The sequence below is a fragment of the Syngnathoides biaculeatus genome, chromosome 6 (genome assembly GCF_019802595.1).
Source record: "Syngnathoides biaculeatus isolate LvHL_M chromosome 6, ASM1980259v1, whole genome shotgun sequence".
NCBI classification, from domain to species: Eukaryota; Metazoa; Chordata; class Actinopteri; order Syngnathiformes; family Syngnathidae; genus Syngnathoides; species Syngnathoides biaculeatus.
Window position 1 is genome coordinate 12,724,112 of NC_084645.1, and position 22,947 is coordinate 12,747,058.

Consider the following 22,947-nt stretch of genomic DNA (forward strand, 5'->3'; position numbering starts at 1 on the left):
TCATTTTCACACCACAGTTATGGTTTCCCTCATAGGGCCGTAATTATTGTGAAAACCATATACATATCATAATATTACTTGGACACAATCTCAACTGCATTTCATGATTACATTATCAGAAATAGTTGAAGTTGTTACATGAAAATTAGCACCATCATATGTTAAGTACTGTATTCACAAAATGTTCTCTGTTAGATTGTTTTCTAAACTTCATTGAACCAGGGCACCTGCTTTGCCTTAGAAAAATGTCATGGCACACCATACAAAAATATCACAAAAAGTCACTAATCACAAAATTACGATTTTGTCGTTTCATTTTATTTGCAAAATGTCCCTGTACTGTCCTTTAGGAAATAGGGTTAGGGAACTTTTGAGATGAGCAGAAAGCTGTTGTATTAACGGGGATCAGGAGACATCGTTAACAGTGCCTTCTGCCACTGTGTGGAAGAGTAATTCATTGTACTATCTTCACTATATACTGTATCACTTGCATAGATACAGTGAAGAAAACAAGTATTTGAACACTCTGCTATATCGCAAGGTCTGCCACTTAGAAATCATGGAGGGGTCTAAAATTTTCATTGTAGGTGCATGTCCACTGTGACAGAGATAATCTAGAAAGAAACAACCAGAAATCACAATGTATGATTTTTTTTTAACGATTTATTTGTGTGATAGAGCTGCAAATAAATATTTGAACACCTGAGAAAACCAATGTTAATATTTGGTACAGTAGCCTTTGTTTGCAATTACAGAGGCCAAACGTTTCTGTAGTTGTTCACCAGGTTTTCACACACTGCAGGAGGGATTTTGGCCCACTCCTCCACACAGATCTTCTCTAGGTCAGACAGCTTGGTGGGTTGTCGCTGAGAAACACGGAGTTTCAGCTCCCTCCAAAGATTTTCTATTGGGTTTAGGTCTGGAGACTGGCTAGACCACGCCAGAACCTGGATATTCTTCTTACGGAGCCACTCCTTGGTTTTCCTGGCTGTGTGGTTCAGGTCATTGTCATTTTGAAAGACCCAGCCACGACCCATCTTCAATGCTCTGACTGAGGAAAGAGGTTGTTCCCCAAATTCTCACAATACATGGCCACGTTCATCCTCTCCTTAATACACTACAGTCGCCCTGTCCCATGTGCAAAAAAACACCCCCAAAGCATGATGCGACCACCCCCATGCGTCACAGTAGGGTTGGTGTTCTTGGAATGGAACTCATCATTTTTTTTCTCCACATGATTAGTGGAATTATGACCAAAACGTTCCATTTTCGTCTCATCTGACCACAAAACTTTCTCCCATGACTCCTCTCTATCATTCAAATGGTCATTGGCACAATTAAGACTTAACATGTGCTGGTTTAAGCAGGGAAACCGTCCGTGCCATGCATGATTTCAAACCATGACGTTTTAGTGCATGACAAACAGTCGCTTTGGAAATGGTCGTCGGAGCTGTTTTAATGTCATTTACCAAGTCCAGTCGTATGGTCCTGGGCTGATTCCTCACCTTTCTAAGGACCATTGAGACCCCACGATGGGATATCTTGCTTGGGGCTCCACTCCGATTGAGATTGACCGTCATGTTTAGCTTCTTCTGTTTCGTAATGATTATTCCAACAGTGTACCTTTTTTCACCAAGCTTGGCAATTTCTCCGTAGCCCTTTCCAGCCGTGTGGAGTTGTACAATTTTGTCTCTGGTGTCTTTGAACAGCTCTTTGGTCTTGGCCATGTTACAAGTTTGAGTCTTAATGATTGTATGGGGTGGACAGGTGTCTTTATGCAGCTAATGAACTCACACGGGTGCATCTGCTTCAGGGTAGTACATGGAGTGGAGGTGGACTTTCAAATGTGCACTAACAGGTCTTTGAGGATAAGAATTCTCGCTGATAGACAGGTGTTCAAATACATATTTGCAGCTGTATCAAACAAATTAATTGTTAAAAAGATCATACATTGTTATTTCTGGATTTTTCTTCATAGATTATCTCTCTCACAGTGGACATCCACCTACGATGAAAATTTCAGACCCCTCCATGATTTCTAAGTGGGAGAACTTGCAATATAACAGGGTGTTCAAATACTTATTTCCGTCGCTGTAGATTAACAATCATGGATTGTTTGTTGTAAATAAATAGTCATTTTTGGAGTAGTTAAGTGGAATTGGATACTTTCCTGTGGCACAACTGATGTCTGGTTGGGAATCACTATTGAAGCTAAAAACTGGACTGGTTGTTTATAAAAACAAATGCACAGTGAGCGACATTTGCAGAAAAAAAAAAAAAAAAATTCAGCAGAAAATTTAAAGCCCACTCACATATGACCTGTCTTTATTTTGTGCCTGTTCTGATGCATCTTTGGAAACAGAGAAAGTGTTTGGTGTTCTCTCCTTCCTGTTGGCCTTGAGCACAGGGGCTCTCTCACTGGTCTTTGCTCTTTGTTGGACATCGGAGACAGTGCGCTCGTACTCCAACACTCGCTCCTTGCTCATGGCAGGAACTGCTCTCTACCCCACCACCTTGCTTCTCCTTACCATGTCATCTACAGGTAATAGCATTCCATGCCCAAGATTACTTTAGCTTGACAGAGTAACACAGTCAAATATATAGGAACAATGGGGTTAAATTATTAACTGTCAGATAAATGAGAAGGAATGAACCAGCACCTAATGATAATTCATTATTTTTTTGCAGTGAAGTCATGTAGATGTAAATCTAAACCCCCTCAAGCTCTCTGCCTCAGTTAATTAAAAACAAAACTCTCCATAGCTGTGATTGCGAGTGTGACTGATTGCCTTTACGGTATGTGCAGTGTCAGTTTAATGGCAACCACTTTGGGGTACAGTATAAAACCTCTCTCCCACTGTTAGCTGAGATAGGCGCCACTCACTAAGGAACCTAATGAAGACAAGAGGTATAGACCATAGATGTGATATTATTTTTGCTAAAGGAAGATCTCCAGCTGCTGGATCTGGTGGGACATTGTTGCTGTGTTGCTATGACTTAAATATAGCACACTCTCTGAGGAAAGTCCTAAAAATAGCTTTGTTTTTCTGTTAATCTCCAAACAGACTTTGTTGAGTTGGTTTGAGTTAAATTGAAGAAGACTTTAATGTGCTGCATTTACATACCCTCAAGGGCAGAATGTATTTGAATAGACTTTATAATTTCCCTGTACATTATCATAAAAACCCTTTTGTAAAGCTCTAGGCATCCAATAATAGGCCTTAATGACATTTTTTGTTTTGTGACTGTTTTATTTTTCTTCCATTGGCAGGTTTCTTCTTCCTACTTAGCTGGTCCATTTTCACCTATCAACATGCCGAAGAAATCCACCAGGACTTCTCCATCCTAGGTTCCTCTTATTGGCTGGGGGCTTTAGGCTGGATCCTGCTGTTGATTGTGGAAATGATTGTCTTCCTAGCTGAACAAGCTATTGTGCCAGACATTCTAGAAGACCTGGAGAAGGCAGTGGAGTCATGGAGGGTCACCTCTCGCCTGAACCGTAGCTTCAACGATGGTTGTCCTCACACTGCATTCAGTAAGAATTAGCTAGCTCCAAAGAGGTACTTGTCAATGCCTTAAATCTGCCACAACATCTGCAAAAGATAGAGAAACATGTGTGGTAGTTTTACATTAACATGGACAAACTCAATGGAGAAACCAGTGTTATTCAGGATGCAAGCAGAAGGCCTATTTGCTTTGTCTTTTGTGTGAGTTAGTTAGAAAGAAAAATTTGAGGCCTGATTTGCTAAAGTTTTGCTCATGCTAAAACGGGTGTAAATGTAATTGCTCACACAAGCAAATGTGGAAGCTGAGCTATGAACTGGATGAAGGCAGGATTGCGCCTGCCAAATGCGGAGAAATGGCGCACAGTTCATTTCGTGTGTTTTGGAAGGGGAAATGTAAATAGGTTAATTCCACATCCTCAATGTGATTTATCAAACCTGAGATGTCTCGCGATAGCTGATTTTGCATCTTTAAATATCGCATCTGAAAGGGAGCTGCAAAAGGCACATCTGAGCATAACCTTCATGAGGAGGCGCAGGCAAAATAAGAAGTGGTGGGGAGAACTGACCTTTTCCGCTTGTGTAAACATTTTTGAAATGCCAGAAACCAAATTTATGGTGACATATCATTTATTATCAATTTTAGTGCTTTTGCTTTGAATGGTCTTACAGAAGGGCTTACAAAACTCCTTTCAATGATGCATTTATTTGTGCTTTGGTCATTTCAGCACACTTCGGCAATTATCTGGTGCTGGCCTCTTCTAGAGAGTTTTTTTCCTGTGTGCTGTCGCCAGTCTTTAATGATTTATTTTCTGTACAGTGCTTTTTATTGTATACAGTAATATGATTTTTTTATCCGCTAGAAATTATAAGTTCATCACTTCAAACTTCATTCAGCACTTGCAGCTGTCCAAAATATCCATCGTAAAGACTATGAGTGCTATGTAAAGCACAAAAACATTTGTTAAATATGCCATTCTTTTCTACTTTTACACCATGTGCACACAAATACTAACATTGATTAGTGATCATGAAATGTTATTTGAGATCTTAATAAATGATTGCAATCTTAGTACATTAGACACAACAACTACCAACAGCAGACACTGTTGGCTGGGATGAGCTCGCAATTTAATGACTGCTTTCTGGGATCTTAAAAAGTTAGCCCCTTAAGTGACTGGGCCCGCAATTGGCTGGCAACCTGTCCTGCCCATTTGCCCAAAGTTAACTGGGACAAGCTCCAGTTAACTGAGACTCTAATGAGAAGAGGCACTATCGAAAATGGATGTAAGACTGACTCTGAATGTGTGAAAGAAATGTAGGATTAATGCTGTGTATATTTTAAATGCAAAGGATTTTTTTTTCCTAGTCAATGATTGTGCGTCTATTTGACTTGTACAAATGAATTATTCTGATGCTGGAATAAACATACAGAAATCTATTGTTTCTGCATAAAGATTTGGTCACATGAAAGTTTTTACAAGAATATCCTGAAAGTGTCATCTGTTTCTAAACACTTTGAATGGAATAAAATGCTCCCTTTTATATGCACTTTATACTTTATACTATACACGTCATGTTTTATGTTGTTATTAGTTATTTACTTGGTAGGATTCTGAATGAGTATTTAGGAAATCTGCCTGACACTTCAGAGGTTTTGGTTTTTCATATATGTTTTGTGTGGCGTTTGGATGTTGTCACCATCTCCGGCTTCCTTCAATTCTAAAAACACACGGGTTTATCAAGAAATCTAAATTGTCCATTCTTGATGTGAATGACCATCTGACGGAATTTGACTGGCACCCAGTCCTAGTTGTACCCCACCTCTCACTCAAAGTCATCTGGCATAGGCTTCAGCGCTATTGTGACACTTCCCCCCCCACCCCCCTTAAAAAATCCTGAGTCACTAAATATTTGTGATAGAGAACAACTTTAAAATCTTAATCCACATTTAACATTTTCATTTGTCTGCTTGCTGTATCTTGGAGCACCAAAGCATCATCAGTTGGAAGTTTGCTGCTACAAAGTTACAATTGGAGTGTGTTAGGACCACCATACAGACGTACAGACTGCTTCCAAAGACATTATTACATTTAATGTGGTCTCACTTTCACATGAGGAGAGGTAACACAGAGGTTGGACTGCTTGTGCTTGTATTCTCAATGTGCCAAAGTGGGGAAATTAAAAGGGTCTAGCTTTGTTAATTGGGCGTTAATCAGGTGATGCCCTGATTAAAAGGCTCTTCTGCCCTGTTGGACCCTGCTAATGAGTTTGTTATTAAATCCACAGAGGATTTTTGTCTCTTATTTCAATTTAGCAACAGGGTAGTGCTTAATTGCTGTGTAAATGAGGCAAATGTCCTTGAGGGTCATCCTACATCAGCACTCAAACCACAAATAGAATCCCAGCTAGAAAAATAATCATTTGAAAAATAAACAAATAAAATTGATTCATTGTGGAGTATACTCTTGTGTCCAGCTGTGCCTCTCAGCAGTTGCTGCTGTTCCAGGTCCGCCCACTCCTCTCAAAAGGAAACTTTTGAAATCTAATTTGATATTTGAGAGAGCTGCAAACCCACTTTGCATCATATGTAGAAGTACTTTTCAAATGGGTTGCTTTTTTTATTTTAAGTTTCTATTCTCTTGAAGATGTGGTAGCTGATCTCTTGGCAGTACAGTACACTGTCTTCAACAAAACCTAATATCGAGAAACAAACCTTTTGACTTTCTGTGAAATGTTTAGCGGCATTGTTTGAAAATGACTTTTAAAAAAAATATTCTGAATCAATCTGGAGTGGAAAAAAAAAAACAACACAGTCAGACATTCATGCACAAAGGCAACAATAAGAGATGAATGTTTGCCGATTGGACCGGAAAGATATGAGATTGTGGATTCTGATTGTTGAAGGGCATTTACTAAACAGACATCAATCAGAGGACGTCTCCCTGCTTGAAGGCCAGTGGCACTTCCAGCAGGCAGCTGGCAGCATGTGTAGAACACAACCCGTGCTCAGCCACTGCTCTTCATATCAATTAGAGACTTATTATCCAACCATGTCCTACTAACTATGTTACACCACCCCCACAGGATGAAATCTTGCTATGTGCTTGACGTTCTGCTGCTGCACTAACTGAGTTAAATAAATGCACCTAGGAATCTTTGTATGCTTTTAGAGGTAAGTTTGAAATTTTCACTGTTAAAACAACTTCGTCTTTTGCCTGTTGGTGGTGCTAGTGTAACATTCATAGATATCTTACGATGACATCTGGCTAAGTAAAGCTTGTCTGATAATGCTCCATAACAAATCTCTGCAGGTATATATACATTGGTATTTTTCTTTTTGAAATGTGTAAAAGTTGAACAAATGTAAAATACAAAATAAAATGTTGATTGCCACACAACATCACTTTGGAGAAGGAAAGGGGGAGTTGCCCATTTTGGAAGCGAAGTCTATAACATTACCATATTGAAAAAAACCTTTTTTTTTTTACAGTTTAATGTCTGTCATTTACATTATTCGGTTTGAACATTTTCAAGTTCGTTGATGGAGTTGTACAGTTGAGTTCAAAGTGAAAACTGGAAAGGAGCGGAACGAAAAGACAGCAGGGGAGTAGCAGACTCAATATGAGGGGAGGAGAGAGCAGAGAACAAAGGGATGGAGTGAGGATTTTTAGATGCCACGGAATAGCTTCACACTGTCCCTGAAATCTGTACAGCATTGTGATGAACCTTCTCCCTCACTCTCTCTCCATCTCCCTTGTCATCATCCCTCTTTAGCCTTGAAACGTCTGATATAGTCGACACAAGAACATGGCCACCGCAATACTGTGTCCTTCACTGCATTAAGTGGACACTTTTGGAGAAAGACAGGAATCTTGATGTGACCAGCTGCACAATCTTAGGGGGGGGGGAAAGTAAAGACGGAGGGAGGCAGGAGGCGAGTATGCGTTGTGTCCTTCGGCCATGCTTTGTGCAACGACTTCAGTTCATCTCGCTTGTGGAATCCTCAATGAGCCATTGCTCTTTGTGATGGACACGTCACCCAGACCACCCTGCTGATTACATTTGTTCACTAGAACTGACATTGAGACGAGGTAGATGGAAGGAAAAGGAGTTTTATTTTTTTTTTCCTACACTTGCATTTGACTTGGGAGTACACAAGTTTTGGCTTCACACAACTCTTTATGCCATTTTGTGTGTTAATGAAGCTTTTATGTCCTTGACTCATGATTGAATCGTCACATACGCTGTAATTTCCCACTGGGTCCTTTGCTCGTGTAAGTGGTGTCGTCTCAGACATCCGAGTCCAAACAATGAAGCCGTAGTCCCATTCCAGACTCGCTCTGCTCAACCTTGGCACACTGTAGCCGTTCCATTTTCTTATCTATGTGTGACCAAGGAAATTAAATTACAAATATAATCACTTCCTGCCAGTTTCTTTAACAATGTGGCTCTGCTTTGCATATAGAGTGTACTAGCTAAGGGGATGTGCACTGTGAAGTTTCTTATTGGGTTATTTACAATAATGGGCTCAGTTTCACAAGAATAATTACACGTAACTTCTCAAAATGGCATGAAGAGGTCGAGCGATGAAATAAAACTAAGACATTTTAGGGACTTTACTCAGTTACATTTTATCAGGTAATTTTTGAAAGTGCACAATTACTTTGAGAATGGAGGCAATACTTAATGCCAAGACACCCAACTTCAAAAAAGAAATCTCAGTAACTCCTTTTAAACCACATCTGAATTTCAGAATGAGTCTTTTTCAAAAGAAAATTCACAAATAAATGAACCCAGGTGAAGGATATGATCCAATTCAGTCAGTTTCCTAATTACCATTCATTTTACCCAATAGTTTGGGCACAACATCACTGACTTCCTCCCCATACCTTTGGTAGGTGGTGTTCTCGTCAGCTCAAATCAATTTTGCACATGGTAGACCATCTGACTGAACAACCAATTCCCATCTCTGTCCCCCCCTCCATTGCGCCAGCAGTTCTTTGACTAAAAGGTAAGGGATGAAGATCATTGCATATCAGAGTCATGTGGGAGCAAGCTGATAAAGCTAGAGTGAGTATGAATAGAAGAATGACAGTTATTATGACAGATCATACCTGATTTCTTCCCTTATTACCTATTCGGGACAGACTGTGTACACTTATGCAGAGTCTGCTGTACTTGCTGTGCGTGAACTGATCTGCAAATGAAGAATGGTATGTATACATATATCCAAATATATCTGGCCCAAAATAGAAAGGTGGATAGTAATTTAGGAGAAACACTTGCAACCGTTGACCCATTTAGTGTTCTCCTTCAGACCACACTATCCGAGACTAGAACTCACCAAAACCAAGGCAATAATGACACTTCTGGGGGTTGAGACCGAGACAACACCAAGATTGACACAAATTGAGACTGTCACAACACCAATACCATGAAAACCGTTCTTAAATGTACATTTGACAGCCAAAAATGTGTTTTGTGCAGCGTGATATTGATGTTCGCTTAATTGATGGCATCAACTATTCATGTTTTTATGTGAATCGGTGAGTGTAAAACTAGTTTTTGAGTGGAAGTAGAGTCCAAAGAGTGGGAAAAAATGCCTTTTTTTTTAATTTGACATAAGCTACAATTAAAGTTTACAAAACTTTATGTACGTCTTTTGAATATTGTAAAGCCAATGTAAGGTGGAATTAAAACCTCTTTACTGAAATAATCATCTCAGAAAGACAAAATTATATTTCCTGGTGTTAAAATTAACATTAGCTTGCCTGTGTTTATGTTTTGTTTTGATGCTGGCTAACATTCAATGTTGTCCCCATTTCAGTCGGTTGAAGACGGTATTTTTGTAATTATGTCACAACACTGCAAAAGTAGCAGTCATCACACGGGCGGTGGAGTGTAAATACCACATAAATAGCAGGAATTATTGTTTTAGCGAGTGCTTTTCCTTTGACATTCATGAAGTTGAAGAATCTCAAATCAGGTCTCAACTGGTCTTGGTGAAAAATCGTGAGTCTGACCAGTCTGGGACTCAGACAAGACCAAGACTTTTGGGAGTCAAGTCTGGGACAATATCAAGACCTTTAAAATGTGGCCTTGAGTCTGGTCTCGAGACCACACCCGAGTGTTATGGCATGACTCCATATATCTGTTTTCTTCCTTGACCATGCTTGGGCTCTGAAACCTCTTTGTGACTGACTGACTGACTGAGAGGTGGGGATGTAATGATGGCCTATCAATCACAAGACTTTTCTCGAACAACGACTTACTGTCCCTCGCGTCATCCTCACAATCAACAGGTTGTACCAAGAGCCCAGATCAGAGCAACAATAGCTCTCTGCTGGATTGTATAGTGATTGCCATGATAAGACGATAAATACTAAAACACTTGGGCTTTGGTTCTAATAGTAATTTCTCTATGAAACCACACTGCCTGCCAAAAATAAACAACCTTCCTTACCTTTTATCTACCAAGTAAATAAAGGTCCCTCCAAGCTCCTCCCTTCCTCTGAAATAACTACTTTGTGTCTGTAAACTGGACTTTCGGCCAGTCACTCCAAACCAGTATTCCGTATGAGTGTGTCATTTTGTCCATTGTCCCTTTGTCTGACCTCTGAGCAGCAGTAGCACAGAAAATGGCATAGCTGTCCTGGTATTTCTCACAATGAGTTATTAATTCTAAAGCCATGAAAACAATATTAGGTTCTATAAGCAGAACAGACCTTTATGTGTTTGGTGGAAAATTAAAATCAGGTGCATTTCCCACTCGATGACACATAATGGAAGCAATTTCTCTATCTACATAGCTCCCTTGCTGCCACAATATGCTCATTACACAGAAGGAGCATGCCTGACAGAGGAAGCGTCAAGGCAAAACTGACCAGTTAAGACTATACTAAAAATACTGTTTTAAAAGAAATGTCTTTTGTTTAAAACTGTACAATGTTACACACATACTGAAGTGCACATCCAGTATTCCCATCGAAGGTGGGAAGTGAACATTTGAAATATTGAGTGGTTGTTTGCAAGTTACTATTCCTCAGCTGACAGACCTTCTGTGTAAACGTACACCAGACAGTTTGAGAAAGAGGGTGAATACTTGGTTAAACACAAGCCAAATGCAGTTTAGTGGGACTTTACTCGACTGGAAGTCCCCAAGCAACAGAAGGATTGTTCTCCAATTAAGGATATCACCATTTAATTAAACAAGGAATACACAAAAGAAGTGCATTGCTCATTTTGACAAAAGACACTGATCCTGATTCCCTAATCTTCTCTAGTGGTCTTGGAACTGGCTTAGAGTTTAATTTCATTTGGTTCTCTAAAAATGGATCACCATCCATCTGGATTGTCTTCACTCTTGTAGGTTTTGCTTTTGGAAGGCTGACCATAAATACACTAAGTATTATCTTTACGTTTCCATCCATTCAGTTTCAACACCGCTTGCTGTGTTTAGGGTTGCGAGGCACTGGAGCCCATCTCAGCTGAGTTTGGGAGAAAGGCAGACTACACCCTGAGCTGGTCGCCAATCAGGCATAGGTCACATATAGACACGGAGAACCATTTACATATATACCGTCCCCGAGTGGGAACTGAACCCACACTGCACACACCAAAGTCAAACGAGTGTACCACTACACCATCAGGGACTATCTCTGAGTTATTTAACTAATTATTCTATTTCAATAAAAAATTTCCATTTCTAAAGATCCACAAATGGGATGACCAAATTTACATTAACTAAGCCACAAGAGCAGAGAGCATATATGGAGCTAGTCAAGGGCAAAAAAAATATGATGCTTGAGGGAAGGTTTTAATGCGGGTCTTGGAACAAATCAAGAATTTCCAATAAAATAGTATTTGTAAAGTGAACATGAGTGCGAGTGGTTGGTTATTTCTATGTGCCCTGTGATTTGCAAGCAACCAGTTCAGGGTGTATCTCGCCTATCGCCCGAAGATCGCTGCGATAGGCTCCAAAACACCTGTGACCCTATTGAGGTCCAGAAAATTGATGGATTTGGAAAGCTAGACATGGATGACGTCGGGTGGTCAGCGCTTTGTAACAAGGATGTTATTTGTGGAAGTTGTGATGCTGTTCTATGTCTCAGCACTCGTTCAAGGCTCCATCAGTCATAAAGAGACAACAACAAAAGCAGCAGAGTCATTGCAATCATATAAAGCCCATGACATCTCTCAACCCGAACATCCTCATGTTGTCACAGTGTAATTACGGACCCACTAGAATGTGATAAAGTAGACTATGGTGGACACTTATTCATCACTTTATTGGAAAAAAAAATCACACAGTTGACTAGAAAAAAAAATGAGTTGAGGGCAAACAGAAAGAGACAAGGAGAGCGCAGAATCAACAGCAAGAGATGTATTGATTGTTGGATTTCATTGGTTTGTTGTGCAGTTAGTGTTGACAAGTTGGTCTGTGAGTCCAACTCCTTAAAGGTCTAATCTATCAAATCATGCATTAGGAAGAGGAGTACTGTCGAGGAAGTGAATAGAGCGAAGCAGGACACTGAGAATTGGCGGGAAGAGGCTAGAACAGCTGAACACGGCATTAAAATGCAATTAAAAATTGCACCCTAATGTTGGATATATCGCATAACACTCGGTGGGAATGTGTGAGTGAAATGCCCTTCGCACAGAAATGCTTGCATTTTTCATGACATTTAGAAAGATCATGCAGAAATTGTATTCAAATATAAGGTGAATATAAAAAGTATACACAACCCTGTCCAAATGTTAAGTTTTAGTCATATAAAAAAATTAGGCCACAATAAATAATTTCTAAATCCCTCTCATGGGAGTATGAATACTTGTCCAACCACATTTCAGTTGTTTATGTGTAGGATTTACTGGATCTGCACAAAATGTTTTATTTGATTTCTTTTGGTGTTGTTCTTTTATCTCTCAAGAAAATTGGCAGTTAAACAGCGATGTGTAGTTGAGTTTTTATATCTGCTCAAAACCATGTTGACCTTTTATTCCATATGAGGAAGACAGCGTTGCATCAGTGGTATTCATTCATTGTCCATTTCTGCTTTTGCCATTTTTCTTAAAGCTCCACTGTGACTGAGCTCTCAGGTGGTCTTTTTAGACTTCTGGCTTTAACAGTTGCATTTGGAAGGCTTGATCTCTGTGCCCCTTTCCTTGTCACAGCCCACAATCACCCTCAAGCCCGAACGTGTTCTTCACTCTGAGCTAAGCCTGTTATCCTCTGCAACTCCTTTATACAAGATCACTGCTATGCTATATCCGCGTTCTATAGCATTCACCTCTTACGCCATACACTTCTCTCTTTCCATTTTATAAAGACAGACCCTAAAGGAAAGATTCTGGGTTTTTCAGGAACACATACTTTAGGTTTGCCTACTTTACTATCCATTTGGACTAGTTTTTGGACATCCCTTATTAAAGCAATTACAGGTATGCACACAAATTATTCCAACTACAGTGATTGGCTACTAAGTAGTGCTACTTTGATTTCTAAGTTTTTTCACTTCACTCATATTCTAAATGAAAATTCCCCATTGAAAAGATCTGAAAGTGAGACCCCGAATACGAGGCATTGAACGGTGACGGAGATTTTAGATGTCATAATTTTTATGGTATCCTGTACTGTAGATAACACAATTACTTACCCAGTATGGCAGTCTGACACACTGCATCTCTACCGGTCTGGTTATTGTTGATTTCTGTTCTATTTTCTTCATCTCCTTCTCACCCAATAAGACCACCACATATTCCTCCTCCTTCTCCAAGACCAGCACCAACTCGCCACTGTCAATGCCTTGACTGGGGTCACCAAGTCCGTCATTAGCCCCTCTGCGAGTCATCTTCACTGGTGATGTTGGTGAAGCTAATACGAACAATGATAATCACAAGTATTATCTTCTTTAACAGACAAATGCAATCCATGTAAGAAAGCTCCAGAGATAAATCAGATATGCATGCACACACAAAAACACCCATGTGCACACACACTAATGTACACGTGCACACACAAACACACACACACACACACACACACACACACTCCCCTTGACCGAATTAAAGCTCATGTCTTGTCTTATGTCTGAGTGATTCCAGTCATTTGTTCATATTTCATGTACCGTAATGAGTAAATATTCCTTAACTGCTTAAAGTATGTAGTGACCTAATCACAAGGTCAGGTGACAGAATCAGCCAAGAATCAATCATGCAATAGAGAAGGACTAAAGTTGCAAACAATTTTATTTTAAATGAGGTGTACCAAATTGTTCACATAACAAATGGATGGCCTCCTGTAGGTGTATATATAGCCAATTTCCCACTGTGCCCACCTGTAGTCATGCTGCTGGATCCTGCCTCTGCAGCATCTTTGCGCCGCTTTCCACAGAAAAGATCTGTCAAGTTTGAACATTTAGCGCATCCTCCTCTAATATTTGTCTTTTGTCTTTTATATTTTCTGCACCCCACTTTTCATTCTCACCTGCTTTCTTTCTTTTTTGACATTCTCATCTCAGTATCTTCCTTTGTTAGCAAGTGGCTGACAAGTGAAATTGAGATGAGTATGAGCAAATCTGAACTCAGCAAAAATGCGGATAAATCCAAATTGGTGTGAGTGTGTGTGTGTGTGGGGTGGGGTGGGTGCTTTGGGAGTCAGAGTTTGTAATCCAGCTGCCTTAATTGTTGATTGCACAACAGCAAAGGTCCAACAAAGGAAAAAACACATAATAGACCTTGTGTAGGCAGTAATTCTGTCATGATCCTGCCGCTCCAGCACAAGCTGTGCGGGTGCGCTAATTGGGAGGCACACACCTGTGCCTCATGCGGGCTGATCATCCCCCGTATATTTAGGACCCAGTGACAACTGGTCAGCCGCCAGTTCGTTGAGCTTTATGTCCCGTTCCAGCACCCTCGTATTCCTGACTGAACCTGAGTGTCCCGACCTCCGTCCGTTCTCTGACCAACCTTGTAAGCCTGACTCCTTGACACTTCTGCCTGCGTTGTTTCCCCGTGTACCGACTCCCGCCTGTCCGCTCATCTGCACCGGACTGCCTGCTCGATCCCCGAACTCTGCATACAATAAACGTCTCTTCTTGAACTACCTTGCGTCTTCCGAGTTCCTGCATTTGGGTCCTACCTCTCGTTCCGATGGGACGTGATAAATTCTTGTGTTGTGGCTGACAGACACGCAAATTGGGGGCTGAACCACTCCACTGTATGAAGTGAAGTGTGGTTTATGGCCATATATCTTATCTGATTCCCGAAAGGGGCATAACAGTTTATGGGCCACAAATGGGTGGCCAGCGGACTACACGGGAGCTGGGGGGCCACCAATTGAGTACCAATGAAAATAGTCTTATGAAGGTCTGTGCGTGTGTGTGTGAAGGTCTTCTGATGGATACCGCCCTCTCATTCACCCAACATCACGCACCTGCTAAATTTTCTCATGCACATAACAGTACTTGACTCATTAATGTTAAAATTGTTTCCATTCAATTTTAAATGACACTTAAAAGTGCACTGTCACGACAGTGTCGCATTGCAAATTGCACAACAATCTGCTCATCATAATTACGTCTCTATGCAAGTGTCTCCAAAAGTCTTCCTTCCTATAAATCAAAGTGTCTACGAGTTGATCAATAGCAAGTCAATTAGCAGACACCAAGAGATGAAGGTCCCAGGGGGGGGTCATTACTTGTTTGTTTCATCTGACAGTCTCATCTCTGTCTTCCACAAAGATGAGGTAGTTATTTCACAGATGAGTGCAAACACATGGCTAACAGTGTAAATCTTATTAACATCAACGGGAGTGGAACATCTTGTTATAATCCATCATTTTGTGTTATGCTGATAAGATATACATCCAATAAGTTGTACTTTGTCTCTCAGTAGAATGTGGATAGGTATATACAGGTAGTATACAAAACCGAATCAAATGACGCATTTCCTATTTGTCACAAAACACACACTGCGTATCATATCAGGTCAAACTTCATCATATGCAGCAAATATAAAAAGCCAGCCAGTCTCCACCCTTTCTTAAATGTCTGGAATAAGTGCAAACAAGAATAATTCTGGAGAACCAAATGATCATCTCATTAGTCCTGCAAACATACATTTATCCATTTTCCAAGCTGCTTATCCTCACACCGGTCACCGGAGTGCTGGAGTCAATCCCAGCTATCTTTGAGGTACACCATGAACTGGAATCTAGATGCTGTTCAGTTTGGTGAGGAAAAAAAGTCAGCTTGATATATCTTCTGATAATACTTGTTTTATTTGAGTTTGAATTAATTGTCTCATCTGTGATGAGAACTTTAGGGCTTTATGTTCATTCTGTCTCTTCCAAGGTGATGCAACAATGAACAAAAACTCCTTGAAATTCTCAAAAATAAAAGTCAAATTCTTAAGTCACAGGAGGGTCAAAGACACTTCCACATTCAACTGCTGATCTTATTCATAGTCGTGTGTGAACGGGAGCCTATTCAAGTTGACTTTGGGTGAGAGGAGGTAACTCGTGTGCATTTTTTAAGATGCTTGTCCTCACACAGGTCACAAGAATGCCAGAGCCTTTCCAAGTTAGTTTCAGAGATAGGCAGAATACACCCTGAACGGGTCTGGTCGCCAGTAAGTCGCAGGGCACATATTGACACCATCACTGAGCATGAATTGAGCCCATGCTGCCCGCAAAAAACGTCAGGCATGTGTACCACTACACCATCAGTAACCCATTCACAATTTGAGTGTTGGGCAAGTTAGAGCGTTAGTTGACAGGCATGTGAAAGGAAACTTTGAGAAAGCCCACACAAAATTGGAGAAAACAAATTAAAAACTCCACACAGATGGGCTTGAGCTGAGTTTTAATCCTGAAAGGTCAAACATGTAAATTGGAGAAAACATACATCTTTGTTGCATATTTTATGTCAAATGTGACTGCACAATGTACATCTTCAACCAGGGATGGCATTTAAATGGCATTTTAAAATGACATAACCCCCAAGTTCTTCAGAAAGATACCTGGCAACCTTATGGATGATGCCACTGGACTTTTTTTTAAGTGCTGTACTCAATTTGTCCTTTCAAAGCAATTCCCTCAGTGCGACTCAACGTTGCTTTATAAGATCTGCCTTTTCCACTCCAATATATACAGTAAACAGATACCATATTTTTGGCTTTCAAGAGATCAAATAGCACATTTTTTTGCGCTATAACAAGAAAACAGCAGAAAAAAATGAAAATTCTTTATTAAATTTGAGGTATCACTCTTTCTCTGTCTTGCTCTCTCCCTCCCCCCTTCCCTATCTATAATTTAACACATGCACATTTGGTTGTTTTCATGGAAGGTGTCCATATATTTGTCCTTCTTTATTTCTGCATACTGTGCTGTTTTGTGGGGTATAAAAGTTGTTTGTCTGTGCCCCAACCTATGCACGTGTGAAGCACTGTGGCTCGTGGCTCTGACCTTGTTTTTTTTTTTCACCCAAAAAATCAGCTGCTTGCGTCAGGTGCCGAGTGTTGACTGTTGGGATCCTGACAAGGATACGGTATAAATACAAGCCACAAAAGTAAAGACAACATCCATTCCAGAATATGGAGCTTTGACTCCTGGTAACAGATGCCTCAAGCTGTGAAAGACAAACACATACAACAGTGTGTTTAGGTCTATAGCTCCAGGGCTTCCCTTGTGCCTTCATGCAGAGAGGAGCCCCAGGGGACTGACGCCAGCTGAGATTGAAAAACAAGGTAAGAGCCCAGCTGACACTCATCCACACAGGCTCAGCTGTTTGTCTCTAAAGAGAGTTCAGCATAAGAAGTAAATAAAGGTCTCTGAAGTGGAGGAGCTTTCCAGGGAGCATGCCAAAAAATGGTTTGACAGGAGATGCTGCAGGAAGAATGCCATTTGTACAATATGGTAAGACTAATACTTGGATAAAATAGTTCATAAATGGTTCAACATTAGTTTGATCAGCTTGCTTTAATGTGTGATGTGGTAATGGAACTTAGCTAGAATCAGATAAACAATATCATTGACCGTGCCAGTACACATTATATGAGCACTTGTCTGCTGAATTATGAAATGTTACACTGAACAATGGGCTTTCTGGAATTATTTATTATGATCTCTATTCGGTGTGTTGGCTTCTTGTTTTGTTTTCCTCCCCCCTTCCCTAGTCACTATAACTGTATTGTGAAATAAGTTGAACTGTCTTCAATTTTCCCCTTGCCCTCACAAAGACAGTTTTTATGGCTCCTTGTGCTCTGATCCACTTTCCATCTTAGAAAATAACAAATATAAATGACTGACAGTCTTCCAGGGAAAAGGGGGGTAATTTATCAAGTTCTCCGTGTCAAAGAAATACTAAACAGTCTCAAAGACTCCTGAAGCAGGGAGATGAGAGAAATGAAGATTTTGATGCTGTATTGATCATAGTGTTATTTTGTTATATTGGTGCAACACAACGCTGTAGGTCAGTATTTACTATCTTGTTCAATAGATTTTAGGGTACATATCAATATGTATTATCGGAATTAGGTGAATCCGTTAGGGCTACAAGCTGAAAGACCCCTAGGGGGACTAAGTAGGAGAAAAATAATTTTACTGTATCCTTAGATCTGTGTGTCAAAGGCAGTTTTCCCCCAATACTTTTTCTTTTCTATGAAGATTAGTCACCCATCACTTTTGAATGTATTCTCATCTCACTCTCTGTCTCCTTCCATCCACCTCTCCTCTCCCAGGCTTAAATCCAATCATGGCTGAGGAAAGACTGGAGACAGATGGCCCCAGATCATCTATGCCGGCTGAGCTCCACCATCCTCACTCTAAGTACTCTCAGTGGAAGTTTAAACTGTTCAGAGTGAAGTCCATAGAGAAGGCCCCCGTGCACAGTGAGAAAGAGCTTGAGAAGGAAGCCAAGTCAGGCATATCTCACCCTAACCTGTGTACAACTCCAAATATAGGGTTAAATAATAGTATGAGTACAGGTAGTGTCATGAAGTTGTGCCTTGATACAAAAAACATGGAAATTGTTGAACCGCCTGACCAGAGCTTGGATATGAAGATAGCAGAAATTGACAACCACATCAAACATCTCAGGTGATTAATTATCATAAAACCTTTACTTGTGATTGTATTGTATTCCTTTCTTTGGCAGAAATAGTACATAATAATCATTGTTTTTCTTTGAAGATGTCTGTGCCGTCTTTGTGGAATCCTCTTAAGGAAAGTTGGTGGCACAGTCCATGATGTTCATGCGCTTCTGGATAATGAAAGCAAGAATTCCCTTTGCAAAATGGGCTGTACATCAACGAAATGGCCAGAAGTCATCCGCAAAGTCTTTCAAATGGATGTGAGAGAAGATACAGAATCTGTCCATCCACTTTCCTTCTGCCATCACTGCTGGATGACCGCCATACGTGGAGGTGGTGTTTGCAATTTTTCCAGGACAAAAGTCCCCGATTGGAAACCTCATTGTGCCTTCTGCCGTGTGTGCTCACCCAAGAAACAATTATTCCATAAGACTGGCAGGAAAAGGAGAAAAGCCACTCCCAGAGCGCAAAGCTTAGTGAAAAGAGCCAGAATTGACCAGAGCCACATCACTGTCAGTGGTGAGAGTCGAGTTCTGAGACCATTTGGCGGCCACCTTAATGGTCCTCTTGTCAAGACATGGAGAAGTCCCAGTGTCCAAAGGGTGCACTGGGTGAGGACCATCACACACTGTCAGAAAGAACACCTTAGTAGCAAACTTCTATCTGAGAATTTCCCTGTTGACTTCCTCTGTTCTTTCACTTGCATGGTGTGTGACCATCTGCTCTCTGACCCAGTTCAAGCCCCCTGTGGTCACCTCTTTTGCCGCAACTGTATTATAAAATACAACAACTTTATAGGGCCTCGCTGTCCTGCTTGCAACTTACCCTGTTCCAGCAATGACCTCATTCTCCCTGCCCAAACTTTTTTGTTAGTCCTTCATTCTCTGCTTTTGCTCTGCCCAAGGGATGGCTGCGGTCAGCATGTAAGACTAGACTCATTTAAAGCTCACTGTATGAGCCATGATGTGGAAGACCAAAATGCAAGACAGCAATCATCGCAGCTTGACAACTACCTAATAACCAATAAAGGGGGAAGGCCCCGGCAACACTTGCTATCCCTCACGCGTCGTGCCCAGAAGCATCGCCTAAGAGACCTGAAGAACCAAGTGAGGGTGTTTGCAGATAAAGAGGAAGGTGGCGACCTAAAGTCTGTGTGTCTGACACTGTATCTGCTGGCACTGAGATCTGAAAATGAACATCGGATGGCCGATGAGCTGGAGGTTACAATGCAAGGTAAGAGGCAACGAATCAGTCTCTCGCTTAATCAGTGTACACTCCCCTAACACCGAAAGACAGACATAAATACATTAATTACAGCTAATTAATTTCTGCCATAGTCTGAGGGCTGCACTCATCCCTTAATTAAAAATGAGTTGAAAAGTTCATCGTTTAAGAAAGGTTTTCTGTGCTTTTCAAGCTTGCCCATCCCTGTCTTTTAAGATACAATTCTTGGCCCTTCATGATTTTCTCAAACTCTCACAATCTTTTTCTGACTGTCAGACTTTCATTTTCACCCTCCCTTTGATATAGGATCACCAACTCATGCAAAGGGGCTGTTAGAATCAGAAAAACATCAGCAGCTTTTGTATCTGCAAATGACACAGACAGCACCGTCCTCATTTGGGAATTAAAGCCAGCTGGTGTCTGTTTTCATCAGTAGCTTATATCTCTCCTATTTTTTGCAGCTTCACCCTTTTGCCTTTTATGACATTTAGAAATAAAGAAATATTGTGTATTCATGGGTTTGTGTGCTGTGGTCAAGAATACATTCATGGTCTTGCTGTGCTGCAGTAGGAATGAAACCACTTTTTAAAGTGGCAAAGTTAGTGTCGCCAGCTCTTTTTAAAGTTTGAGCTTTCAGTTTGGTTTTGAATAATTCTCTCAGTATCCTTTTCTATTTTCCTTTGTTGGTTCAGTGTTATTTTGCTTTTCTGTGTTTGACAGAAATATTTTAATTTGTCTCTCTACACAGGCAGAGGCTTTGCATTGCATCCTGCTGTGTGTTTGGCCATTCGGGTCAACACTTTCCTGAGCTGCAGCCAGTATCACAAAGTGTACCGTACTGTCAAAGCCACCAGTGGCCGCCAGATCTTTCAGCCCTTACACGCGCTCCGAGCTGGAGAGAAAGAGCTTCTCCCTGGCTTTCACCAGTTTGAATGGCAGCCAGCTTTAAAGAATGTGTCTACATCTTGCAATGTTGGCATCATAAATGGGCTCTCTGGGTGGACTTCTTCTTTGGATGACTCACCATCTGACACCATCACACGAAGATTCCGCTACGATGTGGCTCTGGTGTCAGCAATAAAGGATCTGGAGGAGGACATTGTGGAGGGGCTGAGAGAGAGGGGGCTGGAAGAGAGTGCCTGTACCCTCGGCTTCAGTGTTATGATCAAAGAATCTTGTGACGGCATGGGAGATGTCAGTGAAAAGCATGGTGGAGGACCAGTTGTTCCCGAGAAAGCTGTTCGCTTCTCTTTCACGGTTATGTCAATTTCTGTTTTGGTTGGTGTAGATGATAAGCAGGAGGTCACAATATTCACTGAGCCAAAGCCAAACTCTGAATTGTCCTGTAAGCCCCTTTGTCTGATGTTTGTGGATGAAGCGGACCACGAGACACTCACCGCTGTGCTGGCGCCCATGGTTGCAGAGCGTAATGCAATGAAGGAGAGCAGGCTTATTCTGTCCATAGCTGGCCTTCCACGATCTTTCCGCTTCCAGTTCAGAGGATCGGGATATGATGAAAAGATGGTACGTGAATTGGAGGGTTTGGAAGCCTCTGGATCCGCTTATGTCTGCACACTGTGTGACGCTAGTCGGGTCGAAGCCTCTAAAAATATCGTGCTCCATGCCGTCACACGCAGCCATGATGAGAACCTGGAACGTTATGAAATCTGGCGATCCAACCCGTTTTCTGAGTCAGTGGAGGAACTGCGGGATAGAGTCAAAGGGGTCTCATCTAAGCCCTTCATGGAGACTCAATCCACACTTGATGCGTTGCACTGTGACATTGGCAATGCCACTGAGTTCTACAAAATTTTCCAGGATGAAATAGGGGAGGTGTACCGAAAAAAAAATCCCACCCGGGAGGAACGACGCAGCTGGCGGGCAGCTCTAGATAAAGAACTGAGGCAGAAGCTGAAGCTCAAACCTGTGATGAGGATGAATGGCAACTACGCCCGCAAGCTAATGACCCTCGAGGCTGTGCAAGTGGTGTGTGAGCTGGTACCCTCGGAGGAGAGGAGGGAAGCTCTGAGGGAGCTGATGAGGCTCTACCTCCAGATGAAGCCTGTGTGGCGCTCCACCTGCCCGGCCAAGGAGTGTCCTGACCAGCTCTGCCGCTATACCTTTAATTCCCAGAGATTCGCTGACCTTATTTCCACTACTTTCAAATACAGGTACAATGGCAAAATAACCAATTACCTCCACAAGACTCTGGCTCATGTCCCTGAAATAATAGAGCGAGATGGATCTATCGGTGCCTGGGCGAGTGAGGGCAACGAGTCAGCAAACAAACTTTTCAGGCGTTTCCGTAAGATGAATGCACGTCAGTCAAAAGCTTTTGAGCTTGAGGATGTCTTGAAACATCACTGGCTCTACACATCAAAGTATTTGCAGAAGTTCATGGAGGCTCATAAGTACTCTGCGAAAGCCCTGAAAGGAACCATTGACCCATCAGAACTCCAGGATACTGAAAGTATGTCCCAGGAGCTCATTGATTTTTGAGGGGTTGCTTTCTTTCTTTCTTTCTTTCTTTCTTTGCATGTGAAACAGAGGAATAGTTTTGATTGATTTAACATTCAAGGTTGTTTACACACTATGAACTATAACAAGGAGATGACAATGAAAGGAATGATTTTGTATTCATTTGTTTTATGTAGTTTTTCTTTTAAAACACTTTCTTGTTATGGTAACATTCTTTTTGAGGGCTTTACAAACTCAAAATGCACTCATATGTTTATTAAGTTATTTTTCATTAATGTTTAGCCTGACAGACAAGTAATGTTAAACTGTTAATTGTGTGTCTTGACTGTTTGGATGGCCACTGTGTGTGTAGGATGTAAATTGATATGTAGACGGTAACACACAGACTCTTGTTTGGTGATAAAAGTGTTGTTTTGTATCCTTATGCACAAAATATAGCTCAGTTTATTGTATTGCAATGATGTGACATCTTTATGAATTTATCGAGTGGATATTTATGAAAGCAGAGGAAATGGTATAAGTCATAGTAGGGAAAATGCGTTAAGATAACCACATTTGTGCCCAGGATATTTTGACTTCATTTTGAATGAAGACAAATGCAATCACAGTGACTTTAAGGTTCTTATTTACATGAGTTCCCTCTGCAAAA

The 22,947-nt window shown here is 41.1% G+C and overlaps 1 protein-coding gene across 1 annotated transcript; it reads left to right on the plus strand.

Annotated features, from left to right (window-relative positions):
* The first annotated feature begins 18,259 nt into the window (after positions 1–18,259).
* On the plus strand, positions 18,260–22,665 carry rag1 (recombination activating 1). The gene is made up of 3 exons (XM_061822749.1): positions 18,260–18,603; positions 18,697–19,829; positions 20,569–22,665. The coding sequence occupies exons 1-3, from the start codon at positions 18,260–18,262 to the stop codon at positions 22,317–22,319; spliced, it is 3,228 nt and encodes a 1,075-aa protein (XP_061678733.1). The 3' UTR covers positions 22,320–22,665.
* The last annotated feature ends 282 nt before the right edge of the window (positions 22,666–22,947 follow it).